The following is a 21,689-nucleotide window of genomic DNA, read 5'->3' on the forward strand; positions in this document are numbered from 1 at the left end:
AATTAATTTTCACTGTTTTTCTGCCACCACATTGCGCGCGCAGCTTGCAGTGACGTAACTGTGACGTCTACTTGCAAAAGGTCTATATGGTGATGGCTCCGCCAATTATTGGCTTTAAAAATGCTCTTTACAAACCTATGGGTGATGTCACAGACACTATGTCCATATTTTTTCTAGTCTGTAGTATCGCCCCAGTGGCCCCAATGCTATGTGGTACTGTAGCATTGTGCTAGCAGTGCAAAATGTTGCAAAACTTTCTTTTGTCTTTCTTTCTTTCTTTCTTTCTTCCTCGCCTATCTTTTAACCTCCATCTCTGTGCTTTTTTGTATATTTTTATTGATTGTAGTGATTTGGTCTTCACTCTAAAAAACAAACGGTGCTATATAGCACCAAAGGTGGGTATTTGCTCGTAATCATGGAAGAGCCGTTTTTGGTGCCGTGTAGCACCGGTGGGGCACCTGTGTAGAACCATATAGTGCTATGTAGAACCAAATGTGGTGCTATAGTGGTGCTATATGGCACCTGTGTGGTTCTACACAGGTGCCTCACCGGTGCTACATGGCACCAAAAACGGCCCTTCCATGGTCACGATTCAAATCAACAGTTTTGGTGCTATATAGCACCGTTTGTTTTTTTAGAGTGTTGTTTGGCCTTGACTATGCTTTCAATTTTTTGCATTATTACACAGTCTGGTGGATAAAAGGATGGTTCGCCCCAAAATTAAACTTTATTCATCATCTTCATTTCATTCCAAACCCAACTATATTAAAATTCTGTTGATTTCTATCTTATGACCGACTGAACATCTTTGCTCTCTTTGCACATATTCAAATTTTTGGCGAAATCCAATTTGACATGAGCTGGACTTTATGCCTCAAAGTCTTTGTGTGGTTTCGGAATATGGAAAATAGCAAATGAGTCTGCTTTTGGGGATTTATAGGGTTTACTTGGAATAACACAAGGGTAAGGAAATGATATCTGAACGTTTGTTTAATAAACTAGGGCTTTCACACAAAGTCTACACTCTTGATCTTGTTCAAAAGTTTAGCTGGAGAGTAATTGAAGTTCTTGTGTTTGAAAAAGCCTCATTCTAAAACATCTGATAAAACATATAAAAAAGGTACACGGCTCTGTTCTGAAGCTCCTCCCCACCAGGGTCTTTAACTAATCATAGCCCGATCATTGTTATTATTCAGTCGTTTGTGCAAAGCTACCACATCGATCTTTTCACAACAAGGACTTACATTATAGCACGTCCCAGGTGGGGGATTGCTATGTGACTGCGTATGTGTGTGTGTTTGCATTATTTTTCACTGTTCTGCAAAATTAATTTTTAAAAGCAGCGTCCAGCTAAGGTTGTTCAAATCCAATAAGACATTGATCCAGTGCACGGTGGTGCCTGGCAAAGCATAGTTAAATGTACAGAACGAAATATAATAAAGCACTGACCTTGTAATAGGTTATTGTTATTGAAACTCCAGAGTCAACCCCAAGCTAAATTAAAATTCAATAAAGACCTTTATTGGTATTTCAGAGTGGTTTGTAACCTTCGGGTATTGTTTATAGTTTTTACGGTGCATTTTTGTTCTAGTAGCAATAATCAGCACTGCATTTCATCAGACAGTGGGTCGCCGTAGTATTTCCTGGTCACTTTTGTTGTGGCTCCGCCCCAACAAAGACACACTATAAAGCTGTGTTCTATGCAACATTAAAAACATGTATTGCCTTATTCTCTCAGAGGGCAAAAAACACAACAAAAAGAAACAGATTGTGAACTCAGCAAGGCTGTGAATGTATTTCTGTTTACATGACTATAGACCCTTTGCAAACACGTGACCTAGACCACGTGACGACGCCATGCTGGACGGCAAAATCACTGACGCACTAGGTTGATTAGTAATAGACGAGCGGGATTTTTGATTAGTTTTAAACAGTTTAAATATATATTACACTAAAATACATGGCTTCTTATATTAAGGAAGTTGTTGTGCCGTTATCGGTCGAGGTAGGGCATTTGGTAGGTCCTCACAAAAAGCGCTATTTAGAGAAGTTACAGATAGCGGGACTGGATTCCTCCTTCAATTTTCACGGACCTCATTAAACGCCGAGTCTGCCCGACTTCAGCCCGCATGATTTGTACCACTATGTGGTAAACGGGATATCCCCATACACTGATGCTGATCTTAAGGCTTTTAAAAGTCTGCAGAGCTGCCAACTTCTGAGTTCAGCTTGGAGTGAGATTTTTTTTTGGGGGGTGGGGGTTTGTGGTAATATTTTTTTATATAAGTCCTAACCATTTGCCAATTGATAATAGTGTGGATTTTAGCTATTTCTGTGTTAAATAGTTGGGAAAGACTGCGTTAAAATGGTTCACAATACAAATCAAATCATATTTTAGAAATTAAATTGAAATAAAAGCTTTTACTGAGTTAAATGCCTGGGATTAGAGTCTTTACTTAAGCAATAAGGTACGAGAGGCTGTGCTGTATCGTGAATAAGTAACGGCTGAAGGGCGTTGTTAGGCACGACGCGAAGCGGAGTGCCTGCAACCCCTTCAGCCGTTACTTATTCACGATACAGCACTTGCCTCGAGTACCTTATTGCTTTTATAAAACGGTTACCACACAATATTAAAGTAAAAAAAAATTAGTGCAACTTTCATGAAGTTAAATCAATAAAAGCATTCCTTCCGCTAGAAAAAATAGTCCCTGAATGCAAACAACAACATGGAAGCTCAAATAAAAACAACAAACTGCTCTCAGACTTTGTCTCATTATATGTTTATGTGTTGCTAAGGGTGTTGCTAAGGGCGCAGTGATATTAAATAGAACCGTTGGGTGAAGCGGTCATAGCAGTGTTTTGTTGTGAATAAAGCACACCTATTGACCAATTAGAATCAAGGATTGGAACTAACCGTTTTATAATATTATTTTATACACTTCTATTATGCTTTCCTTCTGATAAAAGTGCCAAAAAAAGTTCAGTTAAAATCTAATGAATAGGCTACTGGTCTCTGTAAAATGTATAACTGCAGATAACAGCAGCTTTGATTCAGTTTATCCACTGAGAAAGAGAAGCGTAAAGTGATGATTTGTGATTGGTGATAGAGGGACTGTCACAATCAAATAAACCAAATGAGTAGTTTAATATTAAACTAAAGCAACAGATAATGTGTATGTCAAGACCATATAATTATATTTCGTATATATTATTGTTTATAGATGTCAAATATCAATTGACTTTTTCTCTTTTATTAAAACCTGTCACCGCAAACATCACGCAGGCTTGTACTGCTTGCAAACATGCACACGCGAGTGATGGTTGATTAAAATTGCTGTTTTCTGAGGGTATCTGCTGCGTGCGTGGAATCCGGGCAGGTCTCTGCTTTTCATCCAGACCTTGACGCTTTGTGTGTTCGACTGGTGCGGAGCTGACTGATCGGCGTATGACATCAGAGTAACGCGAGAGCAAAGGTAAAGGCGGACCCTTTTGTAACATTTCGACTTGCTCTCGCGGTACTCTGATGTCCTCGCTGCCGAACTTCCTGCGAAGCGCCACATAAAGTAAAATGCTCTTTGACTCTTTGCAGCAAAGTACCAGCAACATGAGAAGGTGGCACGCAAAAGACAGTGAAGGTACGCTAAAATATAAAAGTGTCAGTACTGCGAGCACTGGTTCAGCTACTTACATCGTGAAAATGGATGTGTGGCGTGAGAATGGGGTCAATTGCGTGGGTCTCACGGTGAATGCGTAAGAGTTGGCAGCTATGAAATGTATGGTGTCACTGCAGCATCAAACAATAACATTCATGTAAAAATAATGTATTTATGCCACTTTTCTGTAATGGTAGGTGCATCATAGCAACACGAAATAACCATTTAACGACCCTAACGAACACAAACACGTACTTGTTCGGCTTGCCGTCCGTCTACAACATAGCACTTCCGCCGTCCATCATGGCGTCCATAATTCGCGCGAGTAGAGCGTGACGTCACGTGCAAGGTGTCTATACAGACGATTTGCAAATGACTCTACGTAGGAATTGATGAAAATATTGATGTATGATCTTATCATAATGAAGTCTGTGTCTTAACAAAGAACTCTTAAAGGAAGAGATAAAGGATGCACTTGACTGTAGTTCTGTAAAGCAAAGTGATTCCCTTTGCCTTCTGGGTTTTGCCCTCATGGCACTGAGACGTTCAGTTTAAACAAGATCACTCCAGCATGATCAGCAGAAGCTCAGTTGATCATGACAGCAAGAAGCGTTGACATTGAAGATGTTAGCAGAGACACAAACAGCAATGGGATCCGCAGCAAAAGAGGTTGATAGGAACAAACTGCTGTCACACCAGTTGAAACAAAAGTGGAAGCTGTGATGGTGCTTTAAGAACAGCAAGTAACAGCTTGGCGACTCTGTTGTCGCCCACAAAGTGTCCGCTGATTGACAGATAGTCTGGTTATTGAGTCTGTTCAGACTGTCAGCCATATAGTTGTTTCACCACTGAAAGTCTGCGCTTTCATTGACCAACCAACAAACAAACATCACCCTGCTGTATATTTTTAAGGAACACTGTAAAAAAAGACCTCGAAATTGCAGCTGGGTTGCCGGTAACTTACCGTAGATTTAAATTTATGTTATTTCCTGGCAACATTTTGATCAAAGTTAAATGAACATTTAACATTTACAAGTCTTTGTCTTAACCGAATTAAACTGGAAAAACAGCATCAAGCAAAACATTCTGGGAAACAAAATCTGAAGCAAAAAACTGAAAAAGTTTGATGATGATTTCTGGTTCCCAAAATGCTTTGCAAGAGGCTTGTTAATATTTAAAATGTATTTAACTTTGAACAAACTCTTGCCAGTAAATTACATAAATTTGAATCTACGGTAAATTACCGGCAACCCAGCTGCAATAACATTGTAATATCTAAGGAATTTTTTTACAGTGAATAGTTTACCCTGAAATACATATTACTAAGTTAAATAGTAAAGTATTTTTATTATTTTCATGAGCTTGAATATCCAAACTAATTACCTCCTGACTCTTTATGTTACAGGCTGACTTTGATGTACTATAGAGGGCATAAATTGGTTAATTTATACAGTAGCAATGAAATTGATGTGTTACGTGTTAACTCTTTCCCCGCCATTGACGGTTTAACTTGTCAATTAAGAGAAAACGCTTTCCTGTCACTGACGAGTATTTCCGGCAATCCGTAATATCGCTATTGTCCACAACTTATAGACGGTTTCATTGGACGCACTGACCCGAAACACGTCTGGATCCGAACTTTACTTCCGGTTATATTTTTTTTATGGTCTGACTAGTTGCTAAACTGATCTCAAATGCCAAGTCGAAAATAACAAATGTTTTGGTTTCCTAGGTATTCTATGTGTTGTGTTTTGCTTGTTATATAAATTAACTACGTTTAAATAACTTTGTTGTTATTTATTTTTAGCGGAGTTTACCGGAAGTTATGTGCGGACCATGACAGACGCTTGTTTACGTTGTTACTGCTGAAACCGTCTATAAAACCCAGATGTATCGCTCTAGGGCAAACAGCTGTATGTCTGTGTATGTTTTGAGGATCTCTCTGAATCTGATCTTTATCAAAAGTCATTCACAAAAATTTAATTATCTCAGATTTTTGCTCAAAATCTGTTTGTTTTTTAAGAAACCTACCCATAATTGAGAAGTGATAAAAAGAGAACTAATGACGGTAGTATAAAACTTTTTTTTTCAAAGCAGAGCATCTGTTCTTTCATTTGATATACTGTATGTTTATATAAGAAGAACATTTTCTGTAAGGCATCAAACTTTTGTGAATATCATGAAAAATGCTGGCGCTGGCTGGCAACGTAAAAAAAATCGCCGGCGGGGGAAAGAGATAAAACATGAAATTTTAGTCATGGGGATATAAATAATATTCAGTGTCTGAAATTGCTGTGCAAAGAGACAGATATAGGCAGATACTGTATAGTCGGATGTCCATCAACTGCTTGAAGTCATGCACATTGTGCACAAGACAGTTTTGTTGAAAGTAATGAAAGCTTTTTTTTTGTTTAGTTGCGCCACAGTAGTCAATCGTTGTTGTTTTGAGAACATTAATCCACCCCAAACTGAAGATTGAAGTTTGTGGTTCCTGGCTCAAGACCAGCAGGTTTGTTCTGGTGGCAATGAAAAGCACTTTCATGGTTATCGGAGGAGTGAAACTAGAGTAACTTATCTCAAAACCAACAGACCTTGGTCAGAGGAACAGCACGCTTCATTTCAGATGGGAATGAAAACGGGGCTTTAAGGGATATATGTACAGTACAGTGTGTTTAATGGATTGTACTTTTGTTGGAATTGATGCCAATTGTTTAGCTGAATAAACAGTTTTGAATAATATGTTTGCAAAACTCAAATTCAGAAAACATAAGATGTGATCTACGATATGTGCGATTGTACAGTTATTTAAATTGTTTACCTCACAGCCTAATTTTCATACATGTAATATTTAATATGCCACGAGTTACATTATGTTAGCCACAGAGTGGTCCCACCCACCCGTGACATCAGCGAATATTTAATCTTACATTAATCAACAAAGAGACTCTCAGGGATTGGTTGAATTTAATGTAACTGTTTCTTTCCAACGACTATTTGAGATGTACTTACTAAAACTTAAAAAATGCACTTCTTCAACTTTAAAAATGGAAAAGTTCCAAAAACCACCCACCGCTATGCCGCAGGTGCTTTTTGTTCCTTTTTCAAAACTCTCGCTTTGCCAGCAATGCCACACTCGAGTATCCCAAAGAATAGCAGAAATTACACTCTGTAATTATAATGCTTCGTGTACTACGTCTGAAATGATGCTTTTAGAGCCCACCAGAAAATAAACTATGCAAGTAATTGACTCATTAGTGTTGCCTGAGGACACAATATTCTAATAAAAAATCAAAACAGCAGATGAACAAATGAAAGGTCAAATGAAAAGTAGAATTATTTGATAAATTGGCATTTCTTCGAAACGTTTTGCTTAGAAAAATCAACATGTTGCCCACGTTCACCGTCTCAACTTTTAACAATGTTTCGTATAGACATTTATAACATTTATAAGACGTAAATGTAACTTCAAAGCAAACTGCTATTTTGTTGAGTGATGACTCATCCTTACCGAGAAAAAACAGCTGTACTTACTGATGCTACTCAGGCTGGTCTGGGTTTGGGCTAAAGACACACCTTGCCCTTTCTAGGAGACCAGCTACTTTGCTTTCCAGTCGAATGCTGCTCATGAGAGATGTTTAAATTCACAAGCTGCCACATCTCATCATACACATGCATTACACCAAATACAAAAAGAGGGAGAGAGGTAAATAGAGAGTAAGAGATGCAGAAATGTGAGATTCGGCTTACAAACCCATTTAGTTACAACTAAATGAAATAATTCTCCACATTTAGACTCCCCATAACATCTCGCATACTCAGAAGGACAGAACTGCCTTCATTCAATAATACAAATCTGAAAACTCCATTACCTTCTCTAGTGTAAAAAAAATGTAAATGTAATATTCCTTTGATATCAAAGCTGAATGTGTTAATGGCTGTGTATGAATCAATGTGCACACAGCGTTTGTGTTAATGCTTGAAATCAGTACTTGTTACAAATGCATTTATGTGACAATCTCTTCTTTCATTTTGTTCCACAGGACGGCATGGGAAATCTCCGTGTAACCAAAGAAGGCATCAGATTAGAGGGAGTGTCAGAGTTCCTTCTACCACTTTATGTGAAAGAGATTAAATCCAGACGGGTAAGTCCAATTTTGAAACCTTTGCTGTAACCAGGCATCAACCAAAGGAAACCAACACATTTTGCTTAAAAAAGTAATATGTGACTCAGTCTGTGAAAATCCAGCTATATGGTCTTTTTTGTGATTTACTGTTTTCTATATAAAATCATCCTACTGTACATCCTGTGAAAATATAACCTTGATATTTTTAATATTGACTGAGTAAGGTCATGTAAAAGATTGAAATCAATTTGAAATCAATGACTAGTACTGCATCCCAGTTCGCCTACTTATACTTAGGGCTGTAGTGATTAATCGAGCAAATGCGCGTTTTCTAAATTAATGAATTTTAACTCTTTCGCCGCCATTGACGAGATATCTCTCCGTGTATGTTTTAAAGATCGCTCTGCATCTGATCTCTATCAAAAGTCCTTCGCAAAAATGGAATTATCTCAGCTTTTTGCTCAAAATTGGGTATTTTTGAAGAAACCTAGCCATGTTTGAGAGGTGATTACAAGAGAACTAATGAAAGTAGGATGAAACGTTTTTTATTGTTTGAAAGCAGAGGGTCTGTTCTTTCATCTGATATATTGTTTGTTTATATATTTAAAGAAGAACATTTTCTGGAAGGCATTAAACCTTTGTGAAAATCATGAAATATGCTGGCGCTGGCTGGCAACTTTTTTTAAAAACGCTGGCAGGGAAAGAGTTAATGAATTATGGTGAAATGCTGGCACATCCAAAACCCAGGGGCATTCTCATGCAGAAACTCCATTTGTGCCGCAGAAGAAGTAGCATTCCAAATGTTATTTCAGGAAATGTCTACAGAGGGTATGCATTGACATCAATTTTCCACGTGACCACCCTGGAGCACGCCTTGTTGAGTGGAAAATGTTGGTTTTCATAACGGCTGCTGCTTAAACGCCAGTAAAACTGACTATTATCAGCTTAAATTGAATTTAGTTGGACTTGATAGCAGAGGTGGACAATACTTAGTTATATTAGTTACATTTTTCAAGCATCTGTGTCTAATTATCTAATTATTTGTTAGGGTGTTTTTCTTGGGAAAAATTTTACTTCACCACATTCTAAACATAGCTATTATTAATTTTAAAGGAACAGTATGTAAGAAATGTATATCAATTAATCATAAAATGGCCCTGATATGTCACTAGACATTAAGAAATCTTTTTCATTTCAAATACTTGTATCACTGACAACAGTGGTCTGGCCAGGATATTGTCATTTAAAAAGTGGAGTTGCAGCCCTCAACTGATGTTTATGTTGTCATGCTGTATATTGGCCACCAGTTTTGTGATTGCAATACCAGTTTTGGCCACAATCCTACATACTGTTCCTTTAAAATTGCATATTAAAATGTATTTATTACCTAATTACGTTAAAAGTGTGTACTTTTACTCAAAAGGACTGTAAGTAGGATTTTAAGTGTTTTATTAATCAAAATCAATGTCTTTATTTATAAATATGTCCTCGTTGGTGTCTAGCAATTTGTCAACCCACCTGTGGACATTGGCATGAACGATCAATTTACTTCTCCTTTCGGTGTTTTTTAGCAGTCTGTACACAAATTCTGTGGCTGTGTCTTTTGCCAATCAGTGTGCGTAACCGCAGTCACTTTCGCTGAAGGTGACGTCATGTGCATACCCTCTATACAAGACTTCAGATAACATACGGGTACGAGGCTACATTGCGCATGCGTCGAACCGTGCGTCACACACATTCCGAACCGAGACAACCGAACCAAACGGTTTGGATGTTTTTTCATGTACCGTGCCACCCCTATTTAATACATTTACACTTAATGACCCTAAAAGATTACCTTTTACACCTACGTACAGAGGCGTCATGCCCATTCAAACTGAGGGGGCACGTGCCCCCTTGGGGTTTGTGAGCCAAATGGATTTTGCATGCAACCCCAAAATGAAAGAAGCGTCCATTAATCTGTTATTGACTTTTAATCTGTTAAATATGCAGAATATTATCAATTCTGTGCTGCATCCTTGTCACTTTTCTGAGATTTTTGTCAGACTTTATTCTAGCGGCAGGCGCTGCAGACAGCGCAGTCGCAGACGTCATTAGCGTCTGAGCGTGCTCACGGGCCCTGTGCTTCTGCATTTTGCTATCTGAGGATTTAAACATGTAAGAAACGCTCACAACATTTCCAAACTCCAGTACAGTAATGTGCAGTTAACCTCCTCTGTGTAAAAAATGTATGGTTTAAAATGTGACCGTCTCGACGTTATATTAGCAGATTTCTAAATTAACTTTGGTACAACGCCAAAGTTCGCCAGAGTTCACGGGGACGCAGAATCACACATTTTCACATATGAGGTGAAATTTGATGCAATAATGCGTTTCCTCAAATGTTTTAAATCATTATTGAACATTAAAATCAATCACGTGGCTATAGCTTATGTCATTTTCGTTGTTTATATACTTTATGGATTTAAAATTACATTAATTTTATAGGAGAATGCAGTTGTTGTGCAAAATGCATTAATGACACAATTAAACAAGTCATTTTTTTAAACTTAAATAAATAAAACATGCCGTTTCGGATGTAAATATGATACCAATATGTCATTATTGTCATTATAGTATTTGATATGAAAATCAGTCAACACACTTATTTTGGAGGTTTTGCATGAAGGCAGAGGTGTTCAAATTTGTTAGAAATGTAAGTGCCATGGAAAAGACTGAAAGCTCTATAATATTTCGGTTGATGTCTGTGTATGCACAAATTTTTTTGAGCTGTGCACTGTGCCCCCTTAAAAAATTGGTGCATGATGCCCCTGCCTACCTTATACATGATATGTACTGTAGGTGATAGATACCCCTAAACTACAACTAAAAGTGGTAATACTATGGTAGATGGCACATCTGTAATCTGATACTTTGTGATATGTTTCATAGTAATTTTTTTGTACATTTTTGTGCTGTCTGTTACAAAAGGTTTTGTACTGCTCACAGGTCATTCAGAGTCAATGGTGGATCCATGTTTTAATAGCTTACACAATCTGCTGAACTTTTCCCTGCTGCTGTAGATCCCTCAATGAGTTTTTTTTACTCCGTGGCACCATTTAGCTATTAAATAGTGTAACTGATGTCCTCTGCCTAGAGCACATGTTCAGCTCATTCATTTGACTTTGTGTGCCAAATGTTGATGCAACCCGGGGGCGTTACCACTTTGCAAGGTAGCTAAATATATTTAACTGTAGACTTAGATTGAGCATTTACATCTTGATTTAGGTGTAGATTTATGGTGTCAGAAAGAATTGATATTTGGAAACAACATTTACACAGTTATGCCTTTTCAGGATTTTTGCGGCCTCTTTGCCACATGCCAAGATTTAATTAAAATGATCGAGACATTTATGCAATATCTCCACCTTCCAATCAAACGGCAGCACGCAGACAGGAAGTGAAGTCGCCGTAGTCATCCGTCACCACCAGTGCCAGCTGTGATTCTGGAGTGAGTGTGTTGAAAATTTTTGCTTGAGCTCTTGATATATGTGACACGTGTAGTATAGATCACTTAGATGAATAGGGCAAGCGAGCAGGCACAGATTCTCTGTCTAGCACGCATGCAGAGAAGTGCAAGGGGTCGTGCGCTTCCCTGCGCTCACAGCTGTGTGTGTGCATCACGTTCCGGTTCATTTCTATTTGGCCTCTGTTGACCTTTAACAGCCAATTACAAACTCAACATTGTTGATTGATTTTCTTTCCGTCCAGCTTTGTATCTTTCCCTCCTTAACACACTGTAGCTGTGTTGTCACTGCTGCAATCATAATCCATCCCATTTTTTCCCGCTGACTTAAATGAGCTGTGTGTAACATAGACTTCTAGCAGTTGAACTTGGTACCGCAAATTTTAAATATTTTAAATGTTTTTTTTCCTGCCCCCCCTCTCGGGTTATCAGACACATACAGGAGTGCTACTGACAAGTTTATCTGTTCATTTTTGTTGTGTGCAAATTACAAACTATCTCATGTGGATTTTTATAACTCAAAAGCTCATTTCAGAGGTTGCGTCCACCGGTGGTTGCACTTATGGGCCATTCCGGTCTCATTTAAGCAACTGTGATAACTGGCAACCGAGCTGTCGAAATACACTATTGGGTAAATTGGCAGTGGGCAGGATCAAACAGACAATACAAAAACAGATTTAAATTTTTCTGGTTGCCCTGCTGCAAAAAAGCTAAAACCAGCCTGAGCTTGTTGTCTGGTTCTAGCTGGTTTACCTGGGCGTAGCTCATTTTAGCTTGTACTTACAGCTTGGCTAGGCCAGTTTGACCAGCTACAAAGTGTATACAAATATAATACAAATTTGTATCTTTTTTTTTCAATTTAATTACTTTCTGGACTCGGGCTGACTCTGCCTTTAAGAACTCGAACTTGAGTCCAACTTGGACCCTTTTAGACTCGGACTTGGTGTTTAAGGACTTGGTCTTGACTTGTACTCGACAAAGGTGGACTTAGACCCAACTCTATCTGGAATCCTTTCAGGTGGAAAACTTCTATGGATTTCTGCCTTCCGATTGGTTCCCGCCGAACGTTTCCACCTTCCGATTGCTTGCCACCGAACCGTGCCATAGCTCATTACTATAAATTGAGCTGATTTCAATTGTCCTCGATGCTCACAACATCCAAATGCACCCCCCCCCCCCGCTGCTCATCGTACCTCGCTGATGACTCTCCTTGAAAATGAATGACTTCAGGACACTTTGACGCTCTTGATGGTGGTGGTGTGAACGCACAGTAATAGAGGTGTTGCACTCCATTTCCCCCACTCCATATTCTGATCCACTGTGCTAAAGCAATGGCCTATAAATATGCATGGAGCACACATTAATTAATAATGATAAACCCTTTTACAGCTGCACAGATAAACTTATAAAGAAGCCTCGTCCTTGAGCCAATAAATCAAAGTGCCTAATGTGTTAGCCACAGCTATTAGCATTAAAGAACACAAACAAAGCTTGGTCTGCTGCTGGCTTTTCGATGGCATCGCCGATTAGCCTCAGTAATCACAAGGATCAAGCAGCCTTTGCAGTTTCTCTCAACACCCTTTGTTGTGCCACAGTGGCCATTTTGAATCATTCACTGCAGATAACTGTGATGGTGCAACAGTGTGAATTACAATTAATCTAGCTAGCACTAAAGCTATGCCAGAAGTCTTGGCTAGCACTGCTAAAAAAACAGAAACCATTACAGAAATTCTATTGGATTGAATTGTTTTAATAGGAATTTGAATGGTTGTGGAAACTATAATGGCCTCTGTAGGTCTCTACTGGTATGTGTTGGGTTTTATTGGTGGGACCATTAAATCCTACTGGAATAATGGCCAAAACAAACTACAAAAACTCAGTTGCAACAGCTTGGTTGGTAAACTAGTAATTCATAAGTATTACAGATAACCGGAAGGGTGTAACGGTGTGACTTACATTTAATACAGGTAGTGTAAAGGCTAGACACGGGCTAAGGCTAGGAGGCATGCTGGTCTAGGTTTTTAGTTTTGAGCTGTAAAGTTGAACTGTGCAGATAAAATGTTTTGGTGTCTCTTTAATACACTCACTGTGCCTCATAAATCATTACTGTCTCTCATGCATCACTATTGCTTCCCTCTGATGAATTGTTTGCTATTTTCCCACTTTTGTAAGTCACTTTGGATAAAAGTGTCTGCCAAATACCTAAATGTTGATGTAAATTTAAATGCGCCTTGGCATTGGATTGTTCCTATCTACAGGACTGCCGAGTGTCAATGAGTGAAATAGAAATAAAGAAATGTAACAAGCAAAGACACGGGTTTAAGTCTCAGAAAGTTGTTGTCCTGCCAGATCAACATAATAGTTTAAATGTTTTTTTTAATGATAGTAAAAGCATAGTCCATATTAAGAAGTTAAGACTGCTCCTCTAAACAATTCCCAATCTAGATTAGGCTGTAGGTCTAACTGTTGATTATTAACTGGGGTGATTTTAAATCATGAATATGAAAACCGACATGTTTTTATGGTCTTGGTCTCGACTCGGTCTTGACTCTTAAAGGACTTGGTCTCGACTCAGACTTGCTTTCTCAAAGACTCGGTCTTGACTCGGACTCGATTGTATTTGAAAACCAAAGGACTCGGTCTCGACTTGGTCTCGACCGTTCAAAGACTCTGTCTTGACTCGCACTCGGCATAGGCGGTCTCGTCCCCATCACTAGGGGATACCATGTTGGCATTGGTTTTTAAGGAGGTGTATTTGACATTTACAATAAAGTAACAAAATAAAATAAATAGAATTAAGATAAAAAAATATGAACCTATTTATGAAATAAAATAACACAATGTTTTAATAAAAATTAAACCATTGTTTGGATTAAAAAACACTGAAAAACCCAGCTTGGTGGTTCAAGTTAGCCCCTCACGTGTTCTGTCTCATATTTACCCAGCCGGTTGGCTAAAAACAACGCAATTTGGGTTGTTCTAAACCCAATATTTTTTTAGAGTGTTTTTTTGACAGTTTGGTGATAAGGTCACAAGAGCTGCACAGAGCTAATTTAGGCATGTATTTTCAGCATCTTTATCTCTGTACTTTGGATTAAAAAGCTGAGTTAGTCAGATTACAGTGCTAACGTCATTGCCTGGAACAAGATCATTTGTTACAGGCCCAACATACAGTGTGTTATTGTTTATATGTATTTTTCATGCTGAGCCACACCTGGTGAATAATGACCAAGGTCTCACATGTGTTTTACAAACGTCCCTCTCAGGTCAAAGAGTACATCACTAGAGGAACAAAAGACAAAAACTTTATTTTTACCTTACTACCTCTTTTACTCCCTCTAGTGCATTATCTACTCTCTTCCATACTCACTATCTATCATTCTCTCTCTCTCTCTCTCCCTCTCTTTCTTTCTCCCTCTCTTTCTCTCTCTCTCTCTGGTTTGCTCTTGCTTTCTTGTACTCCCTTGTGGCCTTGTTGCTAGAATGCCCGTGATGGGAGTTGCTAAAATGAGACAAAAGTTTCCTATTGTATGCATTATTTCCACTCTGTGTGATGTAAGAAGAATATAATGCTTCCTCTCATTTTCCTCCCCTTTGCAATATAACCTTTCTTCCCCCCTTAAACAGATGTCAGCACAAGTAATAAAAAAGATTGTTGAGACAGCACTTTTTGAATGGTTGAAATAAATGTAAATTCTTCCCTTAACAGTCTAAAAACACAGTCCCTATATACGCTGTACAGAATGGAAGAGCTGAACTTTTTTAATTGATCATTTCTTGGCACTGATGTCACTAGATTTGTTTCAACGTTTGGTTGTTAGCAGTGTTAGGATTGTCTAGGTTGCCCCTATTGGTAGCCTTTAGAACTACATTTTAAAGCTACAATCTGTAGCTTTTTTTGTAAAAAAATAAAATGTCCTCTTACCCTAAAGTAATTCGCAATTAACACTTCATAATATCGATATATAATTTAAGTTACACTGTAAAAAATTCCTTGTTGCACTTAATTTTTTAAGTTTAATCAACTTTACATTTCTTTTCAATTCTCTTGACTAGTGAGGAGTTGGTATAAGGGTCAATGACGTGACGTTCATTATTTTGTATGGTTCAGTTAAATGTAAAAAGGGTTAAAATTTCAAAATAAATTTGCAGATTACATGCATACATTATCTTTTTTGAGGACCAAGTGTTTTATTTTATTTTGAAATAATATTTTGGGGATTATTGCAAAAATGTCAATGTGGTATAACCGGTCTGTGTCAATTGGTGTAACTAGTATTTTTAAAACAAAAATATAAATAAATTCATAAAAAATTTTTCATTTTCAAAGATTATTTAGATAACAGAGCTGTTTTCAGCATATGTCAGGACAAATATTACAAAAATGCATTCAAATTTACATTTAGAAATAACTAATAAAATGATATTTTAAAATAAATGTTTTTTATTTCTTTTTCGATGATTACGCTTACATCCATACATCAAGATGGATAAAGTATTTAATATTTCTCATTCTATGGCGCAATTGGCGGTTGCACCATTTGACATTTTCAGGTCCATTCAGTCTTAACTTTCATAAAAATGGTGCACATGTAATTTTGTATTGCATAAAATCAACATAAATATACTATGTGCATTAATATAAACCCGATGCATGCTTTTAAAAGAAATTGTTTTTAAAGATTTTTAAATTCTCATTTTGCCAAACAGTGACCCATGAATTATAAAAAATAAAATTGAATTATTTAAACTTTATTTTTGTAACTTATAGCAACTCATCACTAGCAGTGGCGGCTCGTGACTGCTCATCCGAGGGGGCGCTAATTCAAAATAAGTGTTCGGAGTGTCACGTGTGTTGTTCCCTTTTCCAAAATATGTGTTCTGCGTGTCGAAAGATCCTGTGTGCACCACGTGCTCTGCCAAAACAAGTGCCCGCTGCACACGCATCAGAACTGTTTATGATAAAAGAGACGCTCATGTTCACAAAATACACGCAAGAATACACGCAAAAATACACACTTCCTTAACAGTAAACTCTGATTATGCATGAGATTATGCCAGTATCTGGCAAACGCGAGCGTTTCTTTTATCATAAACCCTTTAGACCCGCCTGCAGCAGGCACTTTTTTTGACAAGACACGTGATGCACATAGGTTCACTTGACGCAACAAACCACACACATGATGGGCTACATACATGTTGTGACGAACTTTGAATCGTGCGCCCTTGAAAAAGAAGTCTCCGGCCACCACTGAATGTTAATAATACAGATGCAGACCTTTTGAAAAAAGTTTTGTGCGTGTGGTACTTTAAAAATGTCACTGTGGTAGTTGAGTTATTAAATGCATGCATTAAATCATTGCCTTTTGGTAGTAAGATCGCATAGGCACTTGCATCTAAATTCCAACGATTACTTGTCCAGCTTGATTCCAGGTACACGCTTATAGATGTCACAACACAGGTCATCAGCTCTCAAGAAGACAGAACAGAGTGCAAGGGCTTCAGATGCATTAAAAAGCTTGTTGGTATTAATGTTTAATTCAGATCGGCACAAGGAGGGATTTGGAGTGTGGGCCCACGTAAAAATAGGTTCCCATTAACATTTAACAACATTTCAGGATGATAAAACGTGGATAATGTTCAGGCCTTCAGGAACTGAGAATGACGGAGAATATTAATTATTTTCTCTCTCTCTCTCTCTCTTACATACAGACATACAGATGCCTTGTGGGAATAGGACACCTCTGCAATTATATCTAATCTCTGTCTATCTCTTTGATTGGCTTGATGCTCAAGCTCTATCGCCTATATTGTGACGTGATGGGATAACTGCGCGTTTATGCAATGGCCAAGCTGCGATTGGTTAGATCAAACCCAACATTTAAGCGCAAGACAGATGTGTCATCAGAGAGCTGCTAGCATAACAGAGAGTGATAGTCTCTTTATTTATATTAGTGTCGTGCAATCTGTTCTGTCAAAACACATTATTATTGTTTGTCTGCATGGTGCTGTGTGTTTACGAGGTCATATGATAGCGAAGTGATGCTATTCGACAGATGCAGAGATTGCATCAACCGCCAGTGACACGTAATGTAATTCACAGAGGACGCAGAGTTTCCTCTGCATTACTGTTTTACGACTTCAAATGTTTTGTATACTTGATGGGTTAAAAGCCCTGTTTGTTATGACAGTGGACGTGCGTGCCATCGCATTAGCATTTGATGAGATGTCACAAAATAAGCTTATGTTTACTATAGTTATTAAAGGCTGTAGCTAATGGGTCACTGTCTCTTTAAACATTAGCCTCACTTAAAGGGGTCATATGATGCAATGTTATGTTTTCCTTTGTCTTTGGAGTGTTAAAAGCTGTGAACCGTAAAGTCATTTAAATATGCCACGACATATCTACGTCACTGGTTAGGAAGATTTGCATAACAAATGTATTTCCAAAGAAAGAAGGCGTCACTTTTATTCTCTCTGTAGTATAGGGCTTATTCGCAAACACCTGAAGTAGCTAACCGCAGCCATATTGTTGACATGACATCTGTCCTGCCCCTAGCTGCACGTAGATTTGAGTTGAGGGGATGAGGAGGCTAATGGCTTCATCTCATCTGTATCAAGAGAAGATAAGCTTGATTGGTGTGGAACCATATCAAATAGACCCAATAGCCTTAAGTAAAGATCCGTCCTTATTGCCAGCCGTAACTTATCCAGATATTTATAACTATATCGTTCATACAGTATCCGCATTCATCATACAAGCACTGAAGGGCCGTTCACATTATAACGATAACTATAACGATAACTATATCATCGTCCACATCACCAAACGATACGTTTATGCTAATTTGCTCACGGCACTTGTGCAAATCACTTGCCTTTAATATTGCTTGTAATAAAAACTTTTTGCAGATGTCCTCAACACGCTGCGTTTCGCGTAACTCTAAACTCTAATAGTTTGTGTAATCTCCCTTTTGGCATAAGAGTTAAACGTTAGTAATTAAAAAGCATTGCGTAGTCAATTTTCACAGCAACTGTAGGTCATTTTATGTTATAGACCTCAGCAATGAGCTTCACTGTCATTTTAAGTACTCGTGCACTTGAAGTTCAAATAGATTTGATTGGCTATCAATGGTTTATCCTTCATCAGGTGGGAAAAATCGCTCAGAACATGATCCCAACAATGTCGTTCATTGTATCTGAAACGATTTTCAAAACTATATTTTTATAGTTATAATGTGAACGGCCCTTAATTCCCTAGTATCAATGCCAGACCAATTATGTTCATATAGTTATTAATACTAATTTAATAACTGTCTCAATTTATGGCAGCTTATTTGAAAGAGCAGTTTCAGCCACTGTTTGCTAACCATATGTGATCAAATTATGGGGACAGACTTTGCTGTGAGGTGACGTTTAGTTATCTAAAAACTTAAACGTTTTCTACATGTGATAAAATGATGGGAACAGACTTTGCTGTGAGGCATATATCCCTAACGTTACCTGTGGTAAAATGATGGGGACAGACTTTGCTGTTGGGAGTCTCTCCTGCGCTGGCTCAACTTCTCTGTCTCCTCATTTCATGTTTTCTGACAGTCGGTATCGCATAAACATTAATTCCGGGGTTCTTATTGTTGTTGTTAGAACAGCCGTGTATTACACCACACATCATCGCGCTGTTTAAAAAATATTACATCTATAATCCCATGGATAATACCGACGCTGCCTCGCTTGTAAATTGACAGACTGACAGGTGTCATGGTTTTTATGTCAACAACATGGCCGCTGCGAACATTGATGACGTAGATAGAATAACTCCTATAGTTGCCGTTGCCGCCATTTTGTGGAGACGCTGTGCTTTGGGAGCCGACATTTGAAATATGGTAAGGGGCGTAACATTTCCATCTCATGCTTGAGATATTCAGCCAATCACAAAGCACTGGATAGCTGGCAAATCAGAGCACAACACACTATTCAAAACAACAAGCTTTGTAAAAATGTACGCGTTTTGAAAGAGCGAAGCATAGAGCATGCATTGAAAAAAATGATTCATTCAATTTGCAATTTTTTTAAGGTAAGCGGTTGCAATCAATTTATTTAAGCTACATTTAAACAAAGTTTTTGTTTTGTTTTGTATTTCTATATTTTTTATGTTTAAATGTAGCTTAAATAAATTGATTGCGACCACTTACCTTAAAAAAATTAAGTAAATTGAAGAAATATTTTTTTCAGTGTGTACAGTGAAATAACTTTTTTACCATAAACCTCGTAAATATATTGCATTACACCAAATGTACAAAATAATATTTTTTAGCAATGGCATATGAATCCTTCACTGAGAAAAATTATTCATTCAATTTTATACTAATGATTCATACTAATTTTCTTAAAGAAATAGTCTACTCATTTTCAAAATTAAATGTTATTACCTTAACTAAGAACTGTTGATGCATCCCTCTGTCGTCTGTGTGCGTGCGCGTGGGCGCTGGCGCGCGCTGCGACACTTCGATGGCATTTAGCTTGGCCCCATCCATTCAATGGTATCAAACAGAGATAAAGTTAGAAGTGACCAAACACATCAACGTTTTTCCTATTTAAGACGAGTAGTTATACGAGCAAGTTTGGTGGTACAAAATAAAACATAGTGCTAACTAAACGTAACTATATTGTATGGCGTGGTAGCACTTTTGGGAGGACTTCGACTCGCCTGAAAAGTCCGCTCCCATTCTCCCTCTCATAATGGGAGAGGGAGGGTGTTACTGCACCGAGTCGGAGTACTCCCATAAGTGCTGTTGCGCCATACAATATAGTTCCTCTTTTAAATCCGCTTAGAAAAGCGCTACGTTTTATTTTGTACCACCAAACTTGCTCGTATAACTACTCGTCTTAAATAGGAAAAACGTTGATGTGTTTGGTCACTTCTAACTTTATCTCTGTTTGATACCATTGAATGAATGGGGCTAAGCTAAATGCTATCGAAGTGTCGCAGCGCGCTCCAGCGCTTACGTGCACGCACACAGATGACAGAGGGATGTATCAACAATTCTTAGTTAAGGTAATAACATAGTTTAATATTGAAAATAAGTAGACTATTCCTTTAGGGTAAGTGGTCACAATACATTTTTTAAGCTACATTTAAACAAAAAAATTAGAAAAACAAAACAAAAAACTTTTGTTTAAATGTAGCCTTAAATAAATTGATTGTGACCACTTACCTTAAAAAAATGAGTAAATTGAATGAATCATTTTTTTCATTGTTTAAGCAAGCAAACACTGGTATTATCTTTAGTCAAATCTTCAGCAGGTTCACAAAAAAACTAGCAAACACTGCCACTGTTACGCGATACGAACATTAAAATCGACCCGGACACAGGATCAGCTCTACCCTCTCGATTAGCCAAAAATAATTAAAAACAGACACGGTTTTAATTAATGCTACACGGTGACATTACACAGACTCCGTTTTGATCCTCGTCTACGGCTAATGACATTTAGCCAAAGGCTATGTAGCATGCGTAAAAGGGCAGCTAACCGCTGGGTGTTTGGCTAGCAGGACTCAGGGTAGAACCTGGACTTGGAAGGTAAATGTTAAAGGTGATAAGAGTATGTTGGCAGGACAGAAACAAAATCAGGCTTGGACAGAAAATCTTGAGTAATGCTAAAAGCAATAAATCCAAATAATCTTTGAGTTTGAATGGTTTAGAAAGTGATGCACAGCCTTGACTGAGATGGCCATTGGAGATTTACACCTACCTTTTTTTTTTTTTAAGAAGAAAGAACATTTCTGGGTTTAAAGAGATATGGTCTTTGAAACTCTTTAGAATAAGTAAAACTTTTATGGGAGATAAACTTAAAAAGGCATTCAATAGAAATCCTTATCTTATGCCATGTTTGAAGTTGTAAATAAAATATTAATACACATATTTAATGAACATATTAATTTGGCATTGTCCATGCTTTCTAAAGTTTGTGTTTGGAATGGATCCTAGCATTCAGCTTACTGCCAACCTCATAGTATTCACTAAATACATACTGTACTATTTTATTGTATGTGAAATAGTATATGCAGTGCTTAATGTCTTAACAGTATCATTTTTTTTGTAATGCAGCACATTTTTGTATGAGCTTAAAGTGACATTTTATCTAGAATTTTCTAATCCAATTTTGTGCAAACAACTCCTAACTCTTGGCAGTAAGAGATCAGATAATGAGTCAAGAATGAGATAATAAAAATCACTCTCAGTTCATTTGTCACACTGGGAATGGAAAGTTGAGTCAAACACATTGCAGTGTGGGAAAATACTTTGTGCTCTGTGGTATACAGAATATGTGACCCTGATGTGACATCCCATCTACAGTAAAGTCATTTTTGTGATTTATTTGTTTTCTACATCAGTAAAGCATTTA

At 37.7% G+C, this 21,689-nt stretch overlaps 1 protein-coding gene and 1 long non-coding RNA gene across 3 annotated transcripts in view; both read left to right on the top strand.

Moving 5' to 3' along the window:
• The window catches only part of LOC141363191 (uncharacterized), a 479,244-nt gene that overhangs the window by 313,593 nt on the left and 143,962 nt on the right, over positions 1-21,689 (top strand). The window lies entirely within an intron of this gene.
• The window catches only part of LOC129444805 (zeta-sarcoglycan), a 399,770-nt gene that overhangs the window by 282,326 nt on the left and 95,755 nt on the right, over positions 1-21,689 (top strand). For both annotated transcript variants that reach the window (XM_055205725.2, XM_055205726.2), the window contains exon 3: positions 7,694-7,795. In XM_055205725.2, the coding sequence (XP_055061700.2) occupies positions 7,694-7,795 (102 nt within the window). The remainder of the gene's footprint in view (positions 1-7,693; positions 7,796-21,689) is intronic.

This window comes from Misgurnus anguillicaudatus, chromosome 3 (genome assembly GCF_027580225.2).
Source record: "Misgurnus anguillicaudatus chromosome 3, ASM2758022v2, whole genome shotgun sequence".
Taxonomy (NCBI): Eukaryota; Metazoa; Chordata; class Actinopteri; order Cypriniformes; family Cobitidae; genus Misgurnus; species Misgurnus anguillicaudatus.